Raw genomic sequence first — 22,406 nt, forward strand, 5'->3', positions numbered from 1 at the left:
ATTAAAAAGAAAAAAAGGTGATGGCACTCAGGAGGGGCCACAGGGCTAGCCAGCAGCAATACCCAGGATGTTGGCCTTCAGAACAGCTCCATCTACTTCCCAGACATGCCTCCAAAATTCAAATCTCACTACATCATGTTCACTGGCTTCCTCTGCATTCAATAAAAGCTAGAAACCCCAGCTCTGCTTAAATAAGGACTTGTAGCATTTCTTCCTGTCCAACTTTAATCACTTCTCACCTTGGCTGCTTCTGGTATCGCCCCACTTTCCTCTAGCGTCAGCAAAATTACCTCTTCCTGTCATTTATGTCTTTTTTTTTTTTTTTTTAAGTTTTGTCTATTTGAAAGGTATAGTGACAGAAAGCAGAGGAGGGGCAAAGACAGAGATCTTCTATCCGGTATTACTCCCCAGCTGGCAGCATCAGCCAGGGCTGGGCCAGGCCTGAAGCCCAGGAGCCAGGAGCTCCATCCAGGTCTCCCACACGGATGTCAGAGACTCAACGACCTGAGCCGTCATCTGCAGCTTCCCAGGGTGCATAGGCAGAGAGCTGGGGCTACGACTGGCCCTTCTCTCACCACTCCTCCCGCATGGGATGGGCACCCAAGCGCCCTCTGTGCCACCGATCCGGTTCCAGCTCTACATTCTTTGAGGTCGAGGCTCCCCACGGCCCCTCCGCCAGCCTAGCAGGCTTGTGCCCTTTAACGGTTCCCAAGTAATTCCTATGTACTCCCCCAAAGTCTGACTGAAACGCCACTCGCCACCTGAACGGCAGACGGCGCGTAGCTGGGGGCAGCACCTGCACGCACAGACCTCAGGCGGATTCACCGCGAAGCTAAAATGGCCGCAGCGACTGCACCTGCTGGGTCGGGCCTAAGTGACATAGTTCTAGTGGTGTCTGAGAAGAGGGTGGCTTTAACAACAGCCTGTCACTTCACTCCGATCCTCAACTTGGTCATACAGAGGGAAACACAGCCTAAGGGCCTGAAAAGAATCGGAGCAGGGTGCCGACGGCAGTTAGCTAACCAGCCCTGGGCGCCCAGACCACGGAGGGCACGGGCCTCAGCAGCGCCACTGCGCAGGCGCAGCCCTCTTGCCCCACTTCCGGCGGAACCTCGCGGAACCTCGCGATACCCGGAAGCCTCGCGCTCTTTGGCATGCGGCGTCTTTGCCGCCCGAGGTTGGCGTGCGCTGGCGTGTGTGTGGTGTCTGCCACTTGTGTCCGGCGCGCTCTGTGGGCACTGAACCGCCGCGCCCTCTGCTCCGGTAAGTGGAGAGGGCCCCGGAGAGAGGCCACGCAGGGCCTGGGCCGGGGCGGCCTGGGTGTTGTCCGTGAGGCGTTGGCTCACTGTCGCGTCGCTCGTCCGTGACGGAGTCGCCTCAGCCTCGGAGGCGGCCCTGAAGTCCTGGCCCCAGATTTGTGGAGATCCAAGGCGGTTAGTGGGCCTGTAGGAACATTTCCATCCGAGGGACTGCCTTAATCGATCACGTGAGTCTTCCGAGAATTCCGCGTGGTTGGCGGCGGGTGATGGGGGGGGTTAAGGGAGGGGAGTGGTGAGTGGTGCCCCCACCCCTGCCCTTTGAGAACCCTCTACCCTCCATCCATGTACCCCCTCGAGCAGCTGGAAGTCACCAGGAGCTGCCATCGCTGCGTGTAATGTGGGCTGGGAGGGAGAGAGCTCACAGAGTGCGCTTTGTTTTAGTAGTTCCGTGTTGGAATTTTGTACACATGGAAAGGATTTTAATATAAAAGAAAAGATTCGTTGGAAAGTTTCTGAAGCTTCTCCTCTTACTCAAAAATTAGGAAAATTTCCTAAGGCACATTCTTAACAGTGAACGTGTTTGCAGTTTATGCCTTTACTAGTTACTGAGGATTTAGCGATCATGTGAGAGCAGTTAGGCTAAATACTAGTGCATTTTAATGTAAATAAATATGTATATATATAATATATAACATGATAAAATGTAACATGGTGTAATGGATTTGCAGTTGTTCCTAGCTATCCACTGGAGATTGCTTCCAGAACCCCCTGCAGATACAAAAATCCACAGATGAACTCTAGTTCCTTATATAAAATGGCACAGTATTTGCATATTACCTACCCATGTCCTGTTGTATACTTTAAATCATCTCTAGATTATTTGTAATGCCTAATATGTTGTAAACACTATGTGGATAGCTATGTGCATTTAGGAAATAATAAGGGAATAAGTACATGTGTGTTCAGTATAGACAGTACTCCCCTGAATATTTTTTATCTGAGGTTGATTGAACTCAGAAATAATAGAACCCACAGATAAAAGGCTGACTCTCCTTGAATTTGGCTAGAGTTGTAAGAGCTCTTGAGATTTCATGAGATAGTCTTACACTTTTTATTGTGCACATGTTTAAAGCTGAGTACTGTACCTTACATTTTGTTCTCATTTATGCTTACAGCATAAAATAGCATTATTCCCTCTTTCTAAAAAGAAAACAGCTTCAAAGAATGAATTTGGTCAAATACGTAACTAGTTAGGCAGAAGAGCTGGCAGAAAACCCAGTTCTATTAGATACTGCCAGCTCTCAATTTGTGTTTTATCTGTGCTTACCGTTACAGTGCCAGAATTTGTAAACTCATCTTTCCCTTTTAAAATTTTTGAGATAAGAGATTAAATATGAACCAGTGAAAACAAAATAAACAAACAAAAAAAAATAAGGTGCTTTGATATATAAAGCTCTGGGAGTATGAAGGACAGTGTAGCTTAGTGATTAGGTATAATCCCAGCGGCTATGTCAGTTGATGTAATGTTGGATAAGCATGTTCAGATTCTTGTACACTCAAATTTTACAATTGAAGATAATATCTCCTAACTTACAAAGTTGTTCTCATGGTTTAATTAGAATCTGTAACTGTATTGAAAAGCCTAAGTATAGTTCCTGACACATAATAAACCATCCCAGAGAACATTTTTTTTTTTTTTTTTGGGCGTAGTCTCCTAAAGGAGCAAAGCTCAGTCTGAGGAACAAAGTAAGGAAAGGATGACTTAAAGAGTGGTTTGTACTCTGTCCTTAGATTCAATCCTTAAGGCTTCCTGATTGGGCTGAAAGGCCTGCAAGAGCATCTCAGGCATGGAAAGCCAAGACTGTGGCAAAAAATTATCCTACACAGAGGATCTCTATGAGACCTTAGTGGAAAGAAAGAGTCATCAAAGAAGGAGATACTCTTCTTTGAAGGGAGGAGAGAACATCCACTTTGCTTATGGCCATGTCCAAATACTGATGAATTCCATGGTCACAAAAGGCTTCCATAGCCTTGGAAGCCCAAGGCAAGAGCCTCGAGTGGTCAATGTCATAAATAAGAGTTAATTGTTAAAGGAACAACAGAAGTCATTGTGTACTTGCTCCCCATGGAGGACCTCTGTCCCTAATGAATTGTAATATGAGAATCAACTGTAAATTTTCTTCCCAAACTGTACTCTATATGTTGTGTGTGTGCATGGGTGCAAATTGTTGAAGTCTATGCTTAGCATGGAGTTGGTCCTCTGTATATAAAGTCAAACTAAAAATAAACCATAATGAAGGAGGAGATGGGAGAGGGAGGAGGGATGGGAGTTGGGGGGTAAGGGGGGTAGAACCACTATATTCCTGAAGTTGTATCTAAGAAAAAAATGCATTCATTAAATAAAAACTTGAAAGAAAGAAAGGAAAAAGAAAAAAAAAGTGGTTTGTGTAGACAGAAGAGCATCACACCTATGTTTAAAAAATGAAAAGGTCAAGTACTTTAGTCAGATGAAGATGAGGAAATACAAAGGGCATTATACAGTAAGCTGAGGAGGAGAGGTGTGCTTTGTCCTGATCTGTTATTAAAGACTTAACCAGTTTAAAAAGTAAAGGTTCGAGTGACAAGTTCAGCTATATCAAAAAGCTCTAGGCTTCAGGCATGGAAAGCTAAGACACCGTGACAAAAAAAAGTTCTACATGAAGGATCTCTGTGAGTGAGACCCCAGTGGAAAGAATGGCCATCAAAGAAGGATGTACTTTTCTCTATAAAGAGAGAAGAGAACTTCCACTTTGCTTATGGCCTTGTGCAAATACTAATGGAGTTTGTGGACTCAAAGGGCTTCCATAGCCTAGGCAGCTTATTTCAAGAGCCTTGGGTGGTTGCTGACATCATACATAAGAGTGTTAATCGTTAAGTTAACAAGTCACTGTGTACTAACTCCCCATGCAGGACTTCTGTTCTCAATGAGTTGTGTTGAGAGTTAACTGTAAAACCAGTTATGAGGTGTGTGTGTGTGTGTGCGCACCCACAAATTGTTGAAATCATTACTTAGTATAAAGTTGGTCTTCTGTATGCAAAGTTAATTGGAAATCTTAATAGAGAATGGGACTGGCAAGGGGAGAGGGAGGAAAAGGGGGGTGGGACTATCAGTGGGAGGGCTGTTATGGTGGGAAGAATAATTATATTCCTAAAGTTATGCTTATGAGATTTGTATTCCTTACAAAATAAATTTAAAAAAATAAGATCTAAGAAAAAAGAAGCAATAGGCAAATTAGAACTTAAGATTGTCTACAGGACAAAGTTGGAGGCAGAAGACTTTATCGTAAATTGAAAAATATTTAAAAGAACTAATGAGCAAATCATTGTATAGACATTATTTGAATATATATACCAATATATATCTAACATGAAAGTTCCTCTTGTCAGGAATAATGGGCATGTTTTAGCTACCATTTATATAATACTTTCATTACAGAAAAAGATTATTATAATTTCTATTTTACATGTCAAAGAAGTGAATTTAAAGCTATGAATTCTCCATAAAGACACCCAGGAAGTAGTTGAGCCAGGATTCAAACTTTGTGTCCTCTTAGTAGTATGAATCCTTACATTGTAAAAACACTGCTTCCTATACCATTTTGCTGTGATAGTTTTTGCTTATGCAAGCCCAAAACACTGAGTCAAACCTTGATTTGTGAATAATTATAAGGAGAGACATTGCATTTTTCCTATTCTTCTGATAAGAAAGTCTATATAGTAAAAGAACCTGCTAAATCATCGAGACAAAGCCTAGTTCCTATGTTGAAGCCATGCCCATACTATTGCTTTGTTACTGATTTATGAGGAATTGGAGAAGAGAAAGAATAGTTGAAAAAGTATCTAGTAGTATATGATAGAATGATTTGAAAGATACTGTATTGGTGGTGAGGTGGCTCATACAGTTGACAGAGGAATTTGATTTCCTTAAAATTGAGTTTCTTGAAAACAGTAAGTTTCTCTCCTTCACTTCTTCTCTCTTTTTTTTTTTTTACAGGTAGAGTTAGTGAGAGACAGAGAGAAAGGTCTTTTTCCATTGGTTCACCCCCCAAATGGCTGCCGCAGCTGGCACGCTGCACCAATGCAAAGCCAGGAGCCAGGTGCTTCCTCCTGGTCTCCCATGCAGGTGCAAGGCCCAAGCACTTCAGTCATCCTCCACTGCTCTCCCAGGCCATAGCAGAGAGCTAGACTAGAAGAGGAGCAACTGGCACAGAATCCAGCACCCCAACTGGGACTAGAACCCAGAGTGCCGGCGCTGCAGGCAGAGGATTAGCCAAGTGAGCCACGGTGCTGGCCCCTTCACTTCTTATTTTTAAAATTTCAAAAGAAAAATGGTGATGGGTAGCTGGCATTTAGCCTAGCTGTTAAGATGTCTGTGTCTCACATTGGATTAGCTACTTTGTGCTAATGCAGGCTGTGGAACATGGTAGTTAGTTCTCAAGTATTTGGATTCCAGCTACCCATGTGGGAGACCTGCCAGACCAGTCCTGGCCCCTGGAAGGCATTTGGGGGGAATGAACCAGATGCTAGGAGCTCACTTTTTAAGATTTTATTTTTATTATTTCTTTGAAAGAGAGAAAGAGAAATATTTCCCATCTTCTGGTTCATTTCCCAAATGGTCGTAACTTGGGCCAGGGATGGGCCAGGTGGAAGCCAAGAGCCTAGAACTCTATTCAGGATGTTAGGAGCCCAAGCACTTGGGCCATCTTCTGCTGCTTTCCCAGGCTGTTATCAGAGAGCTGGATAGAAAGTGGAGCTGCCAGGACTTGAACCAATACTGATAGAGGATGCTGGCATTGGCTGGCACCGCGGCTCAATAGGCTAATCCTCCGCCTGTGGCGCCGGCACACCGGGTTCTAGTCCTGGTCTGGGCCAGATTCTGTCCTGGTTGCTCCTCTTCCAGTCCAGCTCTCTGCTGTGGCCCAGGAGTGCAGTGGAGGATGGCCCAAGTGCTTGGGCCCTGCACCCACATGGAAGACCAGGAAGAGGCACCTGGCTCCTGGCGTTGGATCGTTGCGGCGTGCCGGCCGCAGCGGCCATTGTGGGGTGAACCAACAGCAAAGGATGACCTTTCTCTCTGTCTCTCTCTCTCACTGTCCACTCTGTCAAAAAAAAAAGAAAAAAAAAAAAGGATGCTGGCATTGCAGGCAGCTGTGTTCTGCTGTACAACAATGTGGTTCCCAAAACATTCATATCTATGATAATTATGTTGCTTCCAGTTTAACACTGATATAGTATTATGTGATTATAACCCAAACTAAAATTATCACATTTGTCCTCAAAGTTCTGTTTTTTATTTGAGAGTCAGAGAAACTCCTACCTGTGGTTCACTCCCCCAAATTTCCACAAAGGTAGAGTGGGAGGCAGATAACTCTGCAACCAGATCTCCCTTATGGGTGGTAGGAACCCTCAGCTACTTGTATCATTACCCCTGGCTTTCAAGATCTACATTAGCAGGAATCAGGAGCCAGGGTTTGGACTCAAGTACTCCAGTATGGGGGCACAGGCCCTATAAGTGACTTCTTAACTGTTATGCCATATACTTTCCACCACAAAAATTTTAAGATCTCAGATCTGATAGAAGATGACAATGTTTATTTGTCATGTTTCTTACATCTTAAATCTAGAACTTTGTTTTTAAGGACATTAACATTTTTGAAAATATATACCAGTTGCGTTACAGAGTACCCTGCAATCCAGGTTATATTAATTTTCTCATAATTAGATTCATACTAGATATTTTGGAGCAAGATTTAATAAGTTACATTCGAGAGGCTGGTGCTGTGGCTCACTTGGTTAATCTCTGCCTATGGCGCCGATATCCCATATGGGCCCCGGGTTCTAGTCCCAGTTGCTCCTCTTCCAGTACAGCTCTCTGCTATGGCCTGGGAGAGCAGTGGAGGATGGCCCAAGTGCTTCGGCACCTGCACCCACATGGGAGACCAGGAGGAAGCGCCTGGCTACTGGCTTCGGATGGGCACAGCACCAACCATGGCGGTCATTTGGGGAGTGAACCAACAGAAGGAAGACCTTTCTCTCTGTCTCTCACTCTCTCACTGTCTGTAACTCTACCTGTCAAATAAAAAAAAAATAAGTTACACTCGAGTGAATCTCTACCATATGAATTCTCTGGGTTTACAAGGATTCTATCCAGTTATTGTAACTTTCCTTGATTATTCTTGTATGAATGTTATAATGCATTGATGAGTTTAGAGTCAGTTTTAATCTAAATATCTTCTCTCATCTGTAGGGAGGATTTTTTTATCTTGGATCTGAAGATAGTTTCTTGAGCAAGAAAGCTGTTAAGCTGGACTTCGGATCATAAGTGAGAAGAGCAGTAGCTCAGCTGCTGTGTTTTAATATACAGAGGCTACAGGCTGTGGAGCATTCGTGGCAGCAGACCCTGGAGCTGAGGTTCAGAGTGCTAATCACATTTTCAGAGGCGACCATCATCATGCCAAGCCAGTGAGACTGAAAGCTGGTAGCTTTTAAGGTCTAGGGGAGGATTTCTATCGTGTACTTGGTCTTGAGCTCTCAAGAGCCAGGTCTCACTAAAAGAAGTGTTACCTTACCTACCACCTTTTCTTAAAGCTCCATGGAGTTTTTGACAGTCTTGTCAGACCTCCAAGCAGAGGCTAAATGTCTCATCTGTCTGGAATACTTGAAAGACCCAGTGACCATCCACTGTGGGCATAACTTCTGTTTCTCCTGCATCAGTATGTCCTGGAAGGATCTAAATGATAGTTTCCCTTGTCCTTTTTGCCATTTACGCTGTCCAGAAAGGAAATTCATGAGCAATAACCAGCTGAGTAATTTGACTGAAATTGCCAAGCTACTCCAAATAAGAAGAAGTAAAAGGAAAAGGCAGGAAGAGAAGCTTATGTGTGAGAAACACCATCAGATTATGACTTTATTCTGTCAGAAGGACCTAGAGGTTTTATGTCCACAGTGCAGTTTCTCTGCTGATCACCTCCATCACTATATTTGGCCCATAGAGGAGGCTGCCCCCTATCATAGGAAAAACTTGGAGTGTTACATTATGGCATGGAAAGAGAAAATAGAGCACAGTTTAAGAGTGATCACTATGCATACCACAAAATCACTGGAACTGAAGATAAAGGCAGAACATAGAAGAGAAGAAATCAAGGCTGAATTCGAGCAATTTATGTTGTTTCTCCAAAATGAGCGAGAGAATGTACTGAGACAATTACAAGATGATGAGATGGGTATTTTGGTAAAACTAAGTGAAAACCTAACAAAATTTTCAGATCATGCCACCTCATTAAAGCACTTCATAAAAGAGATAAAGAGAAAACGCATAGAGTCAGATCTGGAGTTGCTGGCAGATATTAAGAGTGTCTACCTCAGATATAAAAACTTAAAATGCCCTGAACTGTTTTCATTTCAATTAAAAGACTATGGTTACCGTCTTCCACCACAATATTCTGGCCTGAATAAAATTATCCAGCGATTTCAAGTTGATGTAATTCTAGATCCTGACACAGCACATCGTAAACTTGTTGTCTCAGGAGATGGGAAATCTGTGAAATACGGAAATATAACGCAAAAGTTACCACCTAACCCAAAAAGATTTTATCTCTGCCCAGCTGTTCTAGGTTCTAAGGAATATAATTCTGGCAGGCAGTACTGGGAGGTAGAAGTCAAAGATAAGTATGAATGGATTATAGGTGTCTGTACAGAATCTCTTCCCAGAAAAAGAAAGAGTCATAATCAACCAATTTTAGTACAGGATGGGTTATGGGGAATTGGGCTATGGGGTCAGGGTAATTATGTTGCAGTAGGTCCTAGGAAAATTCAGCTTCTGCCACATGTAACACCAAATAAGATTGGCATTTTTTTAGACTTTGAAATGGGTGAGGTTTCCTTTTATAATCTTAACGATAGATCTATTCTGTACACTTTTAGTGATTATTTTACAGGAGTACTTTGGCCCTATTTCTACACTGGAACTGACTCAAAACCTCTTCAAATCTGTACAGTTACAGATTTTGAATGATGAAATATTGGATCATTTCTTTTTCTCTTAATGGACATGACCAAAATGGTGAATCTATAGTGTTGATGATTTTTTTTTTTCAATTTTTCCTGCAAACCAGAATAGTTTATGTCTCAGTTTCAGCAGCTTATAAAAAGTGTGGTTATATAGCCTATTTTATGGAGTAGATTATGAGGCTCAGTTGGAAAATGCTTTAGAAATTCTTAGATCTTAAGCCTTTATTCATAAAACATGCATGAATACTCTGGGGCCACCTGCTCTGTCTAGGAAGTTTCCACTTTTGCTGGCCTTAGTCTTTCTCAGTTACAATGTATTGTATATGTATGCATGTATGTCAGTATTGACTTAGTTTTGTGGAAAATGAGTTAATGCTCTTACAGTTTTCTTTACCACACATATATCTATATATATACAGTCAGTAGTCTTTCCTTGGTTCCCATTTGGAGAAAGTGCCTTTGAGCTGCGTTCACCTGTTGTCTTTTATGTCATGTGGAGATCTGACCTCTCATCACAATCCCCTGTTAACTTGGTTTCATGGTTTTCTTCTAAAGTTCATTTATATTAATTCAGGGATTTATATCTTTTAGCAGATACACAGATATGTAAGATTTCAAAACACATGTCAAGAAAAAAGACTGCTGAGTTTTTGAATTGGATTGTGTTGTGTATTTTTGGTTAATTTGGGGATGATTGACAATATTGAGTCTTATAGTCCATAAATCATTTATTTGCATCTTTAGTATCTCTGAAATGTTCCATAATTTTCCATCATGTCTTTACCTCTTGTCAGGCTTATCCCTAAGTATTTGAATTTTTTAATGCTTCTTCATGATATTTGACTTCAGTTTTCTGACTGTTCACTGCTAGTAAATAGAAAATTGATTTTCGTACATTAATATTGTATCCAAGTCCTGCCAATTTTACTTCTAATAGCTTATTTTAGATTCCTTTGCATTTTCTGATAATATGACACCTCCAGCTAAATACATCTATACTTCTTTCTCATAATCTAGAGCCTTTTCCTTTTTTAATTATTTTATGTTTAATATTGACAGTTCCATATTATCTAACCATTTCCCCACTGATGCGTGTTTATTTTGGACATTCTGATTTTTGTAAATAATGCAAAATGAGTATTTTTCATATGTACATAGCCTCAACAAGGTGTTTTTATAAAAGTGTGTAGAACATAATTAAAAAAAAACCAACCATGTGCTAATGATGTACTTTTTAAGTTTCATTTGTATCCCTTATAAAACCCAACTTCTTTACTCCCTGTCCTAGCTGATTTCCTCCATTATTTTTGGTTTGATAGTTTTTTTTCCCTCCTTAAACTTTTGCCATTGTATCTTTCTATCCCTAAGCAGTATGTTGTTTACTTCCAAATGTTTTAGTACTTTATGTAATGTTAATGATACTGAATTGTTAATGTGTCTTATATTTTTTCCATTCAACTTCATGTTTATGTGGTACACCCATTCTTTTCCCTAAGATTGTACTTCATTTCTCTTCCATATCTGATGGATACTCAGTTGAGAACTTTCACAAGGGTGGCTCCTGCTTTCTTTAGAATGTGAATTGTTGGGTCTTCATCTTTATTGGATAATGTCAGGTTATTTTCCAGTGTGATATGTCTGTTCACAATCTTATCCATAGGGTATAAACATTCAGTGCTATTAGTCCTCAATAATATTTGTTTGTTTATATTTTAAAAACCTGCAGTGCATCATGCCATCATCCCACATAAGTGCTGGTTCAAGTGCTGGCTACTCCACTCCTGCTCCTGGTAATGAGCCAGAGAAAACAGGAGAAGATGGCCCAAAGTACTTGGACCCTTGCCACTCACATAAGAGACCTAGATGAAGCTTCTGGCTTTGATGTGGCCCAGCACTTGCCACTGGTGTCATTTTGGGAGTTAACCAGCAAATGAAAGCTATCTCTAACTCTGCCTTTCAAACCAATAAATATTTTTTAAAAGATTATAATTTGCAAGAAGTGAAATGTTGCTTCTACTTATTATTATAGTATTTTCATGTTTTACAATTATTATTAATTATCTTCTGTGAAATACTTTTTTCCTATTTTTCTGTTGGTCTGCCTATCTTGTCAATTTATTTTAGCTTTTAACATTTTATAGTTTCAGTCCTTTGGCAGTTATAGTCACTGCAGGACTCTTCAAACTTAGACTTCTCTCAGTGGTGTCTTCAACAGTTCATAGGTTTAACGTTTTTATCTGTCTTTCCCTTTGTTATTTGGATTCTTTAAGAAATCTTCTGTACAAATGATGTTAAGATAACTGTACTTCAAAACCCTTTTGTATCTACTTGGAATTGACTTTGTGTTTAAGAATATGATAGAACATGCCTGTACTATATGTAGCATAAAAATAACCATGTTGGGGCCCCCAGCACTGTGGCACAGCAGGTTAAAGCCCTGGCTTGCAGCACTGGCATCCCATATGGGCACCAGTTTGAATCCTAGCTGCTGCTCTTCTGATCCAGCTCTCTGCTATGGCCTGGAAAAGCAGTAGAAGATGGTCCATGTGCTTGGGCCCCTGCACCCACATGGGAAACCCAGAAACAGGTCCTGGCTCCTGGCAGCAAATCAGCTCTGGCCAAGGTGGCCATTTGGGGAGTGAACCAGCAGATGGAAGACACTCCCTCCCCCCCCCACCCTGCCCCGGGTGACTCTTTCAAATAAATCTGAAAAGCAAATCATGTGTCACAACATCATTTATCAATGGATCATTCCTCCACATCTCAACAATGATACCTGCGCCATATCTGTTATCTAGTCTATTGGACTATACATGGGCTGCTGCCACACTCATAAATATTATAGCACTCTATAGGCTGGCGCTGTAGCACAGCAGGTTAAAACCCTGGCCTGAAGCTCTGGCATCCCATATGGGGGCCGGTTCTAGCCCCAACTGCTCCTCTTCCAATCCAGCTCTCTGCTGTGGCCTGGGAAAGCAGTAGAAGATGGCCCAAGTCCTTGGGCCCCTGCACCCATGTGGGAGATCCAGAAGAAGTTCCTGGCTCCTGGCTTCAGATCGGCACAGGTCTGGGCATTGTGGCCATCTGGGGAGTGAACCAGCATATGGAAGACCTCTCTCTCTGTCTCTACCTCTTTCTCTAACTCTGTCTTTCAAATAAATAAAATAAATCTTGTTAAAAAAAAATACTGTAGCAGGCCGGCACCGTGGCTTAAAGGGTAATCCTCCGCCTTGTGGCGCCAGCACACCGGGTTCTAGTCCCAGTTGGGGTGCCGGATTCTGTCCCGGTGGCCCCTCCCGGGAAGGCAGTGGAGGATGGCCCAAATCCTTGGGCCCTGCACCCGCATGGGAGACCAGGAGAAGCACCTGGCTCCTGGCTTCGGATCAGCGCGGTGCGCCGGCCGCAGCGGCCATTGGAGGGTGAACCAAAGGCAAAAAGGAAGACCTTTCTCTCTCTCTCTCTCTCTCTCTCTCACTATCCACTCTGCCTGTCAAAAAAAAAAAAAAATACTGTAGCACTAATTCTTTGTATCTGATGACAGTTTTCATCAGATAAATTTTAGAATGAGCATGCCGGCTTAAGTATTTTAATTGCTTGCCAGTCTATGACAATCTATGTTTTTATATCTAAGTTGCTTAATGACATATCCCAGTGGACTTTCTTAGGTCAAGCTAAACATTTAGATTCACAGGTCTACCACAGGACACACGTGAAATCAGGATTACTCAGCGGGATGTTGAACAAGAAACAGCTTGCCATAAGGTAGTTCCATACAATGCTCTTCCAGTGGGAACCCAATCGAATTATCCAGGAGTACCTACTGGGTTTCCTATGAGATGCCTCAGGTAGAAGTCAATGGGACATCAAGCAGGAAAAGAAGCAACTCTGGTTGAAAACATCACATCCAGTGCAGGTGTCTGGTGCAGCAGTTAAGCAGCCTCTTGGGATGCCTTCAACCCGTGGTGAAGTGCCTAGTGTGAGTCCTGGCTCCACTCCACGTTCCGTCTTCCTGCTAATGTGCACCTTTGGAGGCAGCAGGGGATGGCTGCCACCCACGTCGGACACCCAGATGGAGTTGTAGTTTCCTGAGTTTGGCCTGGCCCAGCATTTGGCTGTTGTACACATTGGGAATGAGCCAGCAGGTTGAAAGATACCTCCCTATTCCCACCACTGCCTTGCCTTTCAGATAAAGTACTTTTTAAAAATGGTTAATTTTTACAAATTGCCTTATGCCTTGGTGGCATGAAATACAGCCAGATCTTGTTGCAATATTTTTGGCACTTTTCATTTATATTCACTTTAGAGTAAATGTTGATTATTCATAATCAGTGTTTTCTACAACCTAGGAAAGAGACAAGAAAACCACTAATACACAATCCAAGAGGATTAAAAGAGACAAAAGCAAGACAGACTAGCCAATCAGTTATTGGCATAGTATTCAATCCGATTGCAGATGTGAGGTTGTAATGCACAGATTTGTAGAACTTAAAAATACCCTTTCCCTGGGATGCGGGAAATGTTGGCAGAAAAACAGGGTTAGAAGATATGTGATCTGATTCAACATGTTGGGAATAATCAAACTATTTTTCCAAATTTAAATTGTATTCTGACATTGTACCTTCATAAGAAATTTTACGAGGGGCCATGCCATGGTGTGGCCAGTAAGGCTGCCACCTCTGGGCCTGGCATCCCATGTGGGCACTGATTGGACTCCCAGTTGCTCCTCTTTCTATCCAGTTCTCTGCTGTGGCCTGGGAAAGCAGTGGAAGATGGCCCATGTGCTCACACCTCTGCACCCGCACACCTCTGCACCCGCATGGCAGGTCTGGAAGAAGCTTCTGACTCCTGGCTTCAGACTGGCCCAGCTCTGGCCATTGTGGCCATTTAGGGAATGAACCAGCAGATGGAAGACCTCCCTCTGTAACTCTATCTCAAATAAATAAATCCTTAAAAAAAAATTGAGTACTACTTGGAATCAAGGGTATATGTGGAAATTCCTTTATATATAAAATATATATGTATATATATATATATATACATATATTTGGAAATTCCTTTTCTAAACCACGTAAAACGGCTAGAAGACATAGACAACTTCAACAAATTTTGGTACAAATGTACAATGGGCTATCATGCAACTCTTTTGGGGTAATATAGGAATAAATGCTTGTATATGGCATGAGTAAATAAATACCAAAAATAAACTATGCGGAAAAACTGAGATTAAAAATGAATCATACCCCCAGGCCAGCACCGTGGCTTTACAGGCTAATCTTCCGCCTTGTGGCACCGGCACACCAGGTTCTAGTCCCAGTTGGGGCGCCGGATTCTGTCACAGTTGCCCCTCTTCCAGGCCAGCTCTCTGCTATGGCCCGGGAAGGCAGTGGAGGATGGCCCAAGTCCTTGGGCCCTGCACCCGCATGGGAAACCAGGAGAAGCACCTGGCTCCAGGCTTCGGATCAGCGAGATGCGTCAGCTGCAGCGTCAATTGGAGGGTGAACCAACGGCAACAAGGAAGACCTTTCTCTCTCTCTCTCTCTCACTATCCACTCTGCCTGTCAAAAAAAAAAAAATATATATATATATATATCTCTAGTTAGCAGATTGCATTTGGCCCTAGAGGAACTATAAATGTGCCAGGAATACTGATGCGGTCACTACAGTTGGTCTGTTGGGTGGATATTTTGTGTCCCTTGAAAAGACACCACAGAGACTACACCATGATACATGAAGCCTTCTAGCCAGGGCCGTTCCCATACTTCCCAGGGAAGTGCACTAATGGCAAAAAGGAAGACCTTTCTCTCTCTCTCTCTCTCTCTCTCTCTCTCTCTCTCTCTCTCTCTCACTATCAACTCTGCCTGTCAAAAATAAAAATAAAAAATTTTTTAAAAAATGAATCATACCCCCAGTGATCTCTCTGAAGTTATGTCACTCTTTACATCATTACCTGAATTCCTTTTTACATCAATCATCACTCTTTGATGTTACATATTTACATTTGCTTCTGACTGTAATCCTGAAAGATAATCCCCAATGTCATCCTAAATGTTTAAATACCAAAAGATCAAAATCTGTCATCCAAAATCCCCCCCCAAAAAAAACCACAATCCCAAAAATTTAGAACCCAAAATGTTGAAATCCTAATACTCAAAATTCTATAAACAATTCCCCTTTTTAAAAAAAATGCAGTATAAGAGATAGTTAAACTCTGGAGAAGACATGAGCCACATTATATGGCCATGGTAAACACTTCACTTTAAAAATGCATTTGTCGCTATAACTAGTACTCCAACAGTATTTTTTCACTTTGTGTTGCTATGTGGGGGCAAACTGTTGAAATCTTTATATATACTAAACTGATTTTCTGTATATAAAGAGAATTGAAAATGAATCTTGATGTGAATGGTAGGGGAGAGGGAGCGGGAAAGGGGAGGGTTGCGGGTGGGAGGGAAGTTATGGGGGGGGAAGCCATTGTAATCCATAAGCGGTACTTTGGAAATTCATATTCATTAAAGATTAAAAAAAATGAATTTGTCTATCTTGGCATTCCTTCCAGTTCATGAAATTCCAGAAACCTTTAAGGAATTAAAGGCATCATCTTCCCAAAGAAGCCATGAAGGTACTGACTGGTCCAAAATTAATTATGTGCACCCTAGGATAAGAAGACATTCAACTGTTGCTGCTCAACCATCACTAATGTTTCCACCAAATTGGTAGCCTGTATATAGAGTCCCATGTGGAATGGATTTCTTTGTTCCTTAAGCAACACAAGAGCATTGCACAAAAGATGTGAAAATGTAACAGAGAATGCTCAGGTCAGTGGATGTTGCAGAAAATTTTCAAATAAAAGCAGCACCCCACAGAAAATGAATGTGAACATGGTCACCAGGGATGGCTGTGCCATAAAAGCAACACAAACTGTTCATTGCAAGGCAAGACTTCCAAATGTGAGGACCAGGGACGCCAGCTCTTATGCATTCCCTACAGGAAATTGCATAAGCTGTCCTGGTAATACGTTTGCATGTATAATTTTATTTTTAGGGTTTTTTAAGCTTTTTTTAGCTTCCCACTGTTTTAAATATTTGAGAGGCAGAAAAAACAAAGAATGAGGGAAGCCCATTCACTTTTCCACTCCCCTAAATGCCTGCCCTTTCCTACTATTTTGAACTGCCAGCATTTTTTATAATTTGTTACACTAGGTATTTTAGGTTCACATTGTTTCTAACACTGAAGGGTTAAGTCGTTTACTACTGTAGAGAGTTCTCATTCATTTGGTGTATTTTTTTGCAAATCTAACTCCATTAAAGTGCACTATCATAATGCTGACTACGCCATTAAAGTACATTATCAGAACACAAAATCTACGCATTGTGCATGTATGTAAACATGTTGAAAACTTCCTTAAATTTCTTTTTACTACCTCTGCATTTGTGAAAAAGAAGTGTCTCAAGATCTCAGCTCTTCGAGTGACTGCAAATGTGGTAGCCACCCATTGTGGGTTTTTTCTTGTCAGTTTTCCAGTTAATTTCTTTCCCAGCATGAAATCATTGCTGAAAGCGCTTGATAGCTTTATCTCCTGTCAAGATTTGATTGATCTCATCAAGATTTAGGCTGTCCATGGCAGTAGTTCAAATGACTGCAATTATACAGTTAGTTGTATACAATCACCATGGTGCTATGTTTACACATTTTGCTTTTTGACCTAGGAGCAGTCTATATTTTATAGCCAATATGCATTATTTTTCCCAATAAATGTAGGTATTCCCAATTGGGGGAAAGACTTTACAATATGAAAGACCATCACTACAGCAGATTAAATGGAGTCCTTCCAAGATCCTTATTTACCTAGATCCTAAGAATATGACCTTATTTGGAAATAGGGTCTTTGCAGATGCAATTGGTTTTGATGAGATTATATTCTATTAGGGTAAAGACTAAATCCAATGACTGGTGTCTTCATAAGAAAATTAAGGAACACATTTATAGACTGAGGAGAGTAACATGTAAAAGCAGAGGCAGACACTGGGGTGACAGAGTTACAAGCCAAGTAATGCCAAGGATCGTGGCAGTCACTGGGAACATGGAAGCATGGAAGGATTATCTCCTAAAGATTCAAGGGGACTGTTCCTGCTCACAGATCGATTTTGGACTTCACAACTCCATGATTGTAAGACAAAGTATTTTAATTTATTAAGCCACCCAGCTATAGTAATGTGTTACACTCGTAGCAGCTCTAGAAAATCTAATATGACCACTATATATATATATACATATATATATATTTTAAAATGGGGGCAAAATCAGGTTAACAGAAATATAAGACAATTTACACTAATTCTACATTCAAAAATACATTAATAGACACATCTGAGCATATACAATTGAAATATGTTTCTTGTTTTTATTTAAGTGTTCTGATTCATTCAAATAAACTCTTGAATATAATCATTTTTAGATGTATCTTTCTGACAAAATAAAGTACTTGGAAAGGGCATTTGGCATAGTGGTTAAGATGTTGCTTGCCACATCTGCACCCATATTGGAGGAGCTGGGACTTGAACCAGGTGCTCCACTTCTGATTCAGCTTCCTGCTGGTGTGCACATGGGAGGCATCAGGTGATGACTGAAATACTTGGATCCCTGACACCCAAGTGAGACGCTTGGATTCAGTTCCAGACTCATGACTTCAGCCTGGCCCACCCTTGGCTGTTGTCGGTATTTGGGGAGTGGACCCATGGATGGAAGATCTTGTCTTTCTGTCTCTACCTTTCAAATAACAATGGGAAGGGGAAGAGAGAACAGCAAGAAGGTAGTTGAAGGTATTAGAGTGGATGATATCCATGGAGTCTCAGTCATAGTTCCATTAGAGAAGCAAAACCAATAGGGTGAGGAAATAGATGTATTACAAGGAATTTGCTCATGGGATTGTCAGGGCTGCCTAACCATTGTCAAAGTCAATAAAGCAGAACAGGAAGATTATGTGCAACCTGGAACAATAAGGTTAAGGGCAGAAGTTGCTGTCCACAAACAGGAAGGGAAGAGTGAGAGAAGAGGGAAAACTGGACAACTATTGGCTGTTTGGAGTCTCTTGCCAGGAGGACTTCAGTCCCTTTTAATGACTCACGTTATTAGATTACATGCACCAAGTGTACTGTCTCCAAAGTTACTTGTTCAGAGAAATTTTTTCAAGATTTAATTATTTAATAGAGAGCAACTGAGCTTCTATTCACTGGTTCACTCTCTAGGTGGTCACAACGTCCAAGACTGGGCCATGCAAGAGCCAGGAGCTGCATCTGGGTCTTCCATATAGATGGCAGGGACTTAAATATTTGGGCCATCTTCCACTGCTTTTCCCAGGCCATTAGCAGGTAGCTGGTTTGGAAGTGCAGCAGCCAGGACACAATCCAGTGCCCATAGTGGATATCAGTGTCACAGCCTAGGGCTTTACCTGCTACACTACAACTATTGGCCCCAATGATCAAGCACTGTTAATGACATCTGATAAACTCTTTCACATTAGTAGCTAGATTAGTGTTTGAGCAAAACAAAACTTGTGCTTCAGCTTATATACTACATGCTACAAAACGATTGTCACCCTTCTTTCCATCCTTACAGTTTAGTCTAGCCACACTGACATATCAAATGCCATTGACAGGGACACCAGGAGCCCCTGGAAAGGAAAGAAAAATTATAGCAAGAAAAAGAGAGACAGAGATAAAAGAACATATGACATAACTCCAGGAGCCCTGAGGGAAGAGGAGATGGGAGAAACATAGGCTATGTAATCTTCAGATGTTGTTGACCCTGTGGACTACACCTGTCTGAGCAATTCCCACACTTCTGTGCAAAACATACTCCAATGTCAGTTGTCTAATTGAGTCATGCCTCATTAGCATACACCTCAGCCAATCAGGGAGAACTTCCTGCTTTACAAATACATAAAATCCTGAACCAGCCAGGCCTGCTGGACAGTGCCTTCAGGGCAGCCCTCCTGGCTGCCACGAGGCTTCCTCTGCCTTCTTCAATAAATGCCATTCACTTTGCTCCTTTCTACCCCTGTGCCTCATTCATCATGGTTGTGAGACAAAAAACCCAGCAGAGAAGAAAAGCTGTAACCCAGAAGACTGCAACACTCAAGAAACCTGGCAGAGAGGAGAGAGCCGTAATACAGAGACTATAACCCAGAGGGCTGCAACATGGAGAGTTTCAACACAAAACAGCTGTAACATGAGAGCTGTGCTGTTCCTAAAGAATCCAACCAGCTATAGTACCTGGCCCCTCTCTGGGGACAAGGCACAGACCCAAGTGACTGGAGCCGAAGACTCCTCATGCCACCACTGATACAACACCAACCCCAGCTTTCCTGCAACATCAGCACCTCGTCAGAAGAGAAGCCATTCTGAATTGTTTGACCAGTCTGCTTTTTCTGTTCATTATCCTTGAAAAGAAACCAGTTTTTAAATATTTGATATACAGGCAAGGCTTTTTGTTTTGTTTTATCCTTTTGGTGCGCACATAATTGGGGAAAACAAAACGAGCTAAGCTCAGATTCCCTCATGACCCAGGCTCCTCCTCATCTTTACCACGAATTCTTTGTAAGGTTGTTCATTTCCTTTTTTGATGTATGAGGCATGATTCAGATGGCATTACCCAGTGGAATTTGGACAGAATTGTTTCTTTTGATCGCATCTTCTCCACACTGATTCGTTAGAAAAAACTGCTTCATTTTCTTCACACTTGAATTTTCTCTTGCTCAAAAATGTTCATAGTAATCATTCAGGATCCAAATCCAAACTCTGAATAGCTCTAGTTCCTCTTTTACTGTCCTTTCTCAGTCTGTTTTGCAGACGGTTCTTGTCAACCTCAGGAGTTGAGATGTTTTCTGAGAATGCAAGGAGGACTAAGAAAGACCTCTCTCAGTAATGTCTGGTCTAGCCGTGTTAGTGATCTGTTACACACTGCCCTGGGATTAATGCGGTATCCAAACACTAGAAGAGCTATCATAACATCCCTGTGAGGTAGCAGTTGTTAATCTCAGTAAGCAAACATGGAAACTGAACCTGAGAGCTGTGAAGCTACATATCCAGGTTCCAGAGCCATGCTGCTCCTTCGCTATGCTCCCAGAGCATCTGGTATCCAGCTATGCCTTGGGAACTTCCAGAACTGTGTTGTTTATGCCTTTAACCTTGTAACCCACATATGGCAATTTACCCACACAAAGTCTAAAAGGGGAAGAACTGAAACTTATGTGAAGTATCTACTTCAGTCTTTTTTTTAAAAAGATTGTTTATTTATTTGACAGGTAGGGTTACAGACAGTGATAGAGAGAGAGCACTTCCTTCTATTGGTTCACTCCCCCAAATGGCCGCCATGGCCAGAGCTATGCCCATCCGAAGCCAGGAGCCAGGTGCCTCTTCCTGGTCTTCCATGCGGGTGCAGGGGCCCAAGCACTTGGGCCATCCTCCACTGCCTTCCCGGGCCACAACAGAGAGCCAGACTTTAAGAGGAGCAACCGGGACTAGAACCCGGTGCCCATATGGGATGCCGGCGCTGCAGGCGGAGGATTAACCAAGTGAACCACGGCGCCGGCCCCTTCAGTCTATTTTTGATAGTGGAAAGGAATATAAATTTAAAGAGAAACATTGCCATCAATGTAAGTTTTGGTATTTGTGTCTCAACACTTGCTACTTACCTAGTTGTCCTTGGAAAAGTTATTTAATTTCTCTAAGGTTTAATCTATTCTTCTGTAAATTAGAGATAATAAAACTCACAGAGTTGTTTGTCTAAACTTCAGATGGTTAAAAAATGAATAGGGCCAGCGCCGTGGCTCACTTGGTTAATCCTCTGTGCGCTGGCATCCCATATAGATGCTGGGTTCTAGTCCCAGTTGCTCCTCTTCCAGTCTGGCTCTCTGCTGTAGCCTGGGAGAGCAGTAGAGGATGGCCCTAGTGCTTGGCTCCTGTACCTGCATGGGAGACCAGGAAGAAGCCCCTGGAGCCTGGCTTCGTATGGCGCAGCGCCGGCCATAGAGGCCATTTTGAGAGTGAACCAACAGAAGGAAGACCTTTCTCTCTCTCTCTCACTGTCTATAACTCTACCTGTCAAATAAAAAAGATTAAACACCTATCTTATTCTTGCGGCTGGTATGTAATTGCTGCTCTATACATATAATTTATTGTTCCACAATAAGCAAGTAGAAGAAGTCAAAATCTCCAGAGTATCGAATGAGTGTAGCGATGATCTACACCCAAAACTTTACTTCTAATTTAAGAACTTCACGATATTCATCAGATTGCTATGTCACCTACATTAACAAAAAAGCAGTGATTATAAAACATGTCTCCCATTATCTGGCTCCTCGTCGTGCTGTGATACAACCATCTGCAAATACCCTGATTTTAGACAAGTCTTGTCCGTCACTATTTTAAAATATCCTCACGAATGTGTGTTACAAAAAGCAGGAAGGCCGATTCCCTGGTAAAGGTCATTGCTGCGGAATCTGCTCGCATAAGGATTGCACAGATCCTTTGTGTGGTTCTTGTGGCAGTGTGGATGAATATTATACCCACTAGGGCTAGTGCCCAGGCACTGGTCTCCTTTGAGGAGAGGAGGTGAGCTGAGACTATGGCAACAGAGCAGAACAAACCTCCTCTCTGATATAAAAGAAAGAGGGGAGTCCTGCACTGTGGCGTAGTGGGTAAAGCTACCACCTGCAGTGCCGGCATCCCATATGGGCACCAATTTTAATCCCAGCTGCTCCACTTCCAATCCAGCTCTCTGCTATGGCCTGGGAAAGCAGTAGAGGATGGCCCAAGTCCTTGGGCTCCTGCACCCACGTGGGAAGACCTGGAGGAAGCTCCTGGCTCCTGGCTTTAGATCAGCACAGTTCCAGCCATTGCAGCCACTTTGGGAGTGAACCAGCACATGGAAGACCTCTCTCTCTCTCTCTCTCATTCTCTGCCTCTCCTTCTCCCTCTGTGTAACTCTAACTTTCAAATTAATAAAAATAAATCTTTAAAAAAGAGAGATTTTATGGTGCCGTGGCTTAACAGGCTAATCCTCCGCCTTGTGGCGCCGGCACACCAGGTTCTAGTCCCG

At 42.2% G+C, this 22,406-nt stretch overlaps 1 protein-coding gene across 1 annotated transcript; it reads left to right on the forward strand.

Moving 5' to 3' along the window:
- Nucleotides 1-7,890: 7,890 nt before the first annotated feature.
- On the forward strand, nucleotides 7,891-9,312 carry LOC133765441 (tripartite motif-containing protein 60-like). Its single transcript, XM_062198997.1, has one exon. It carries the CDS (start codon nucleotides 7,891-7,893, stop codon nucleotides 9,310-9,312), a length of 1,422 nt encoding a protein of 473 aa, XP_062054981.1.
- Nucleotides 9,313-22,406: the final 13,094 nt, after the last annotated feature.

The sequence above is a fragment of the Lepus europaeus genome, chromosome 8 (assembly GCF_033115175.1).
Source record: "Lepus europaeus isolate LE1 chromosome 8, mLepTim1.pri, whole genome shotgun sequence".
Lineage (NCBI taxonomy): Eukaryota > Metazoa > Chordata > Mammalia > Lagomorpha > Leporidae > Lepus > Lepus europaeus.

Coding starts and splice junctions, on each gene's coding strand:
- LOC133765441 (XM_062198997.1), top strand. CDS start 7,891: ATGGAGTTTTTGACAGTCTTGTCAGACCTCCAAGCAGAGGCTAAATGT.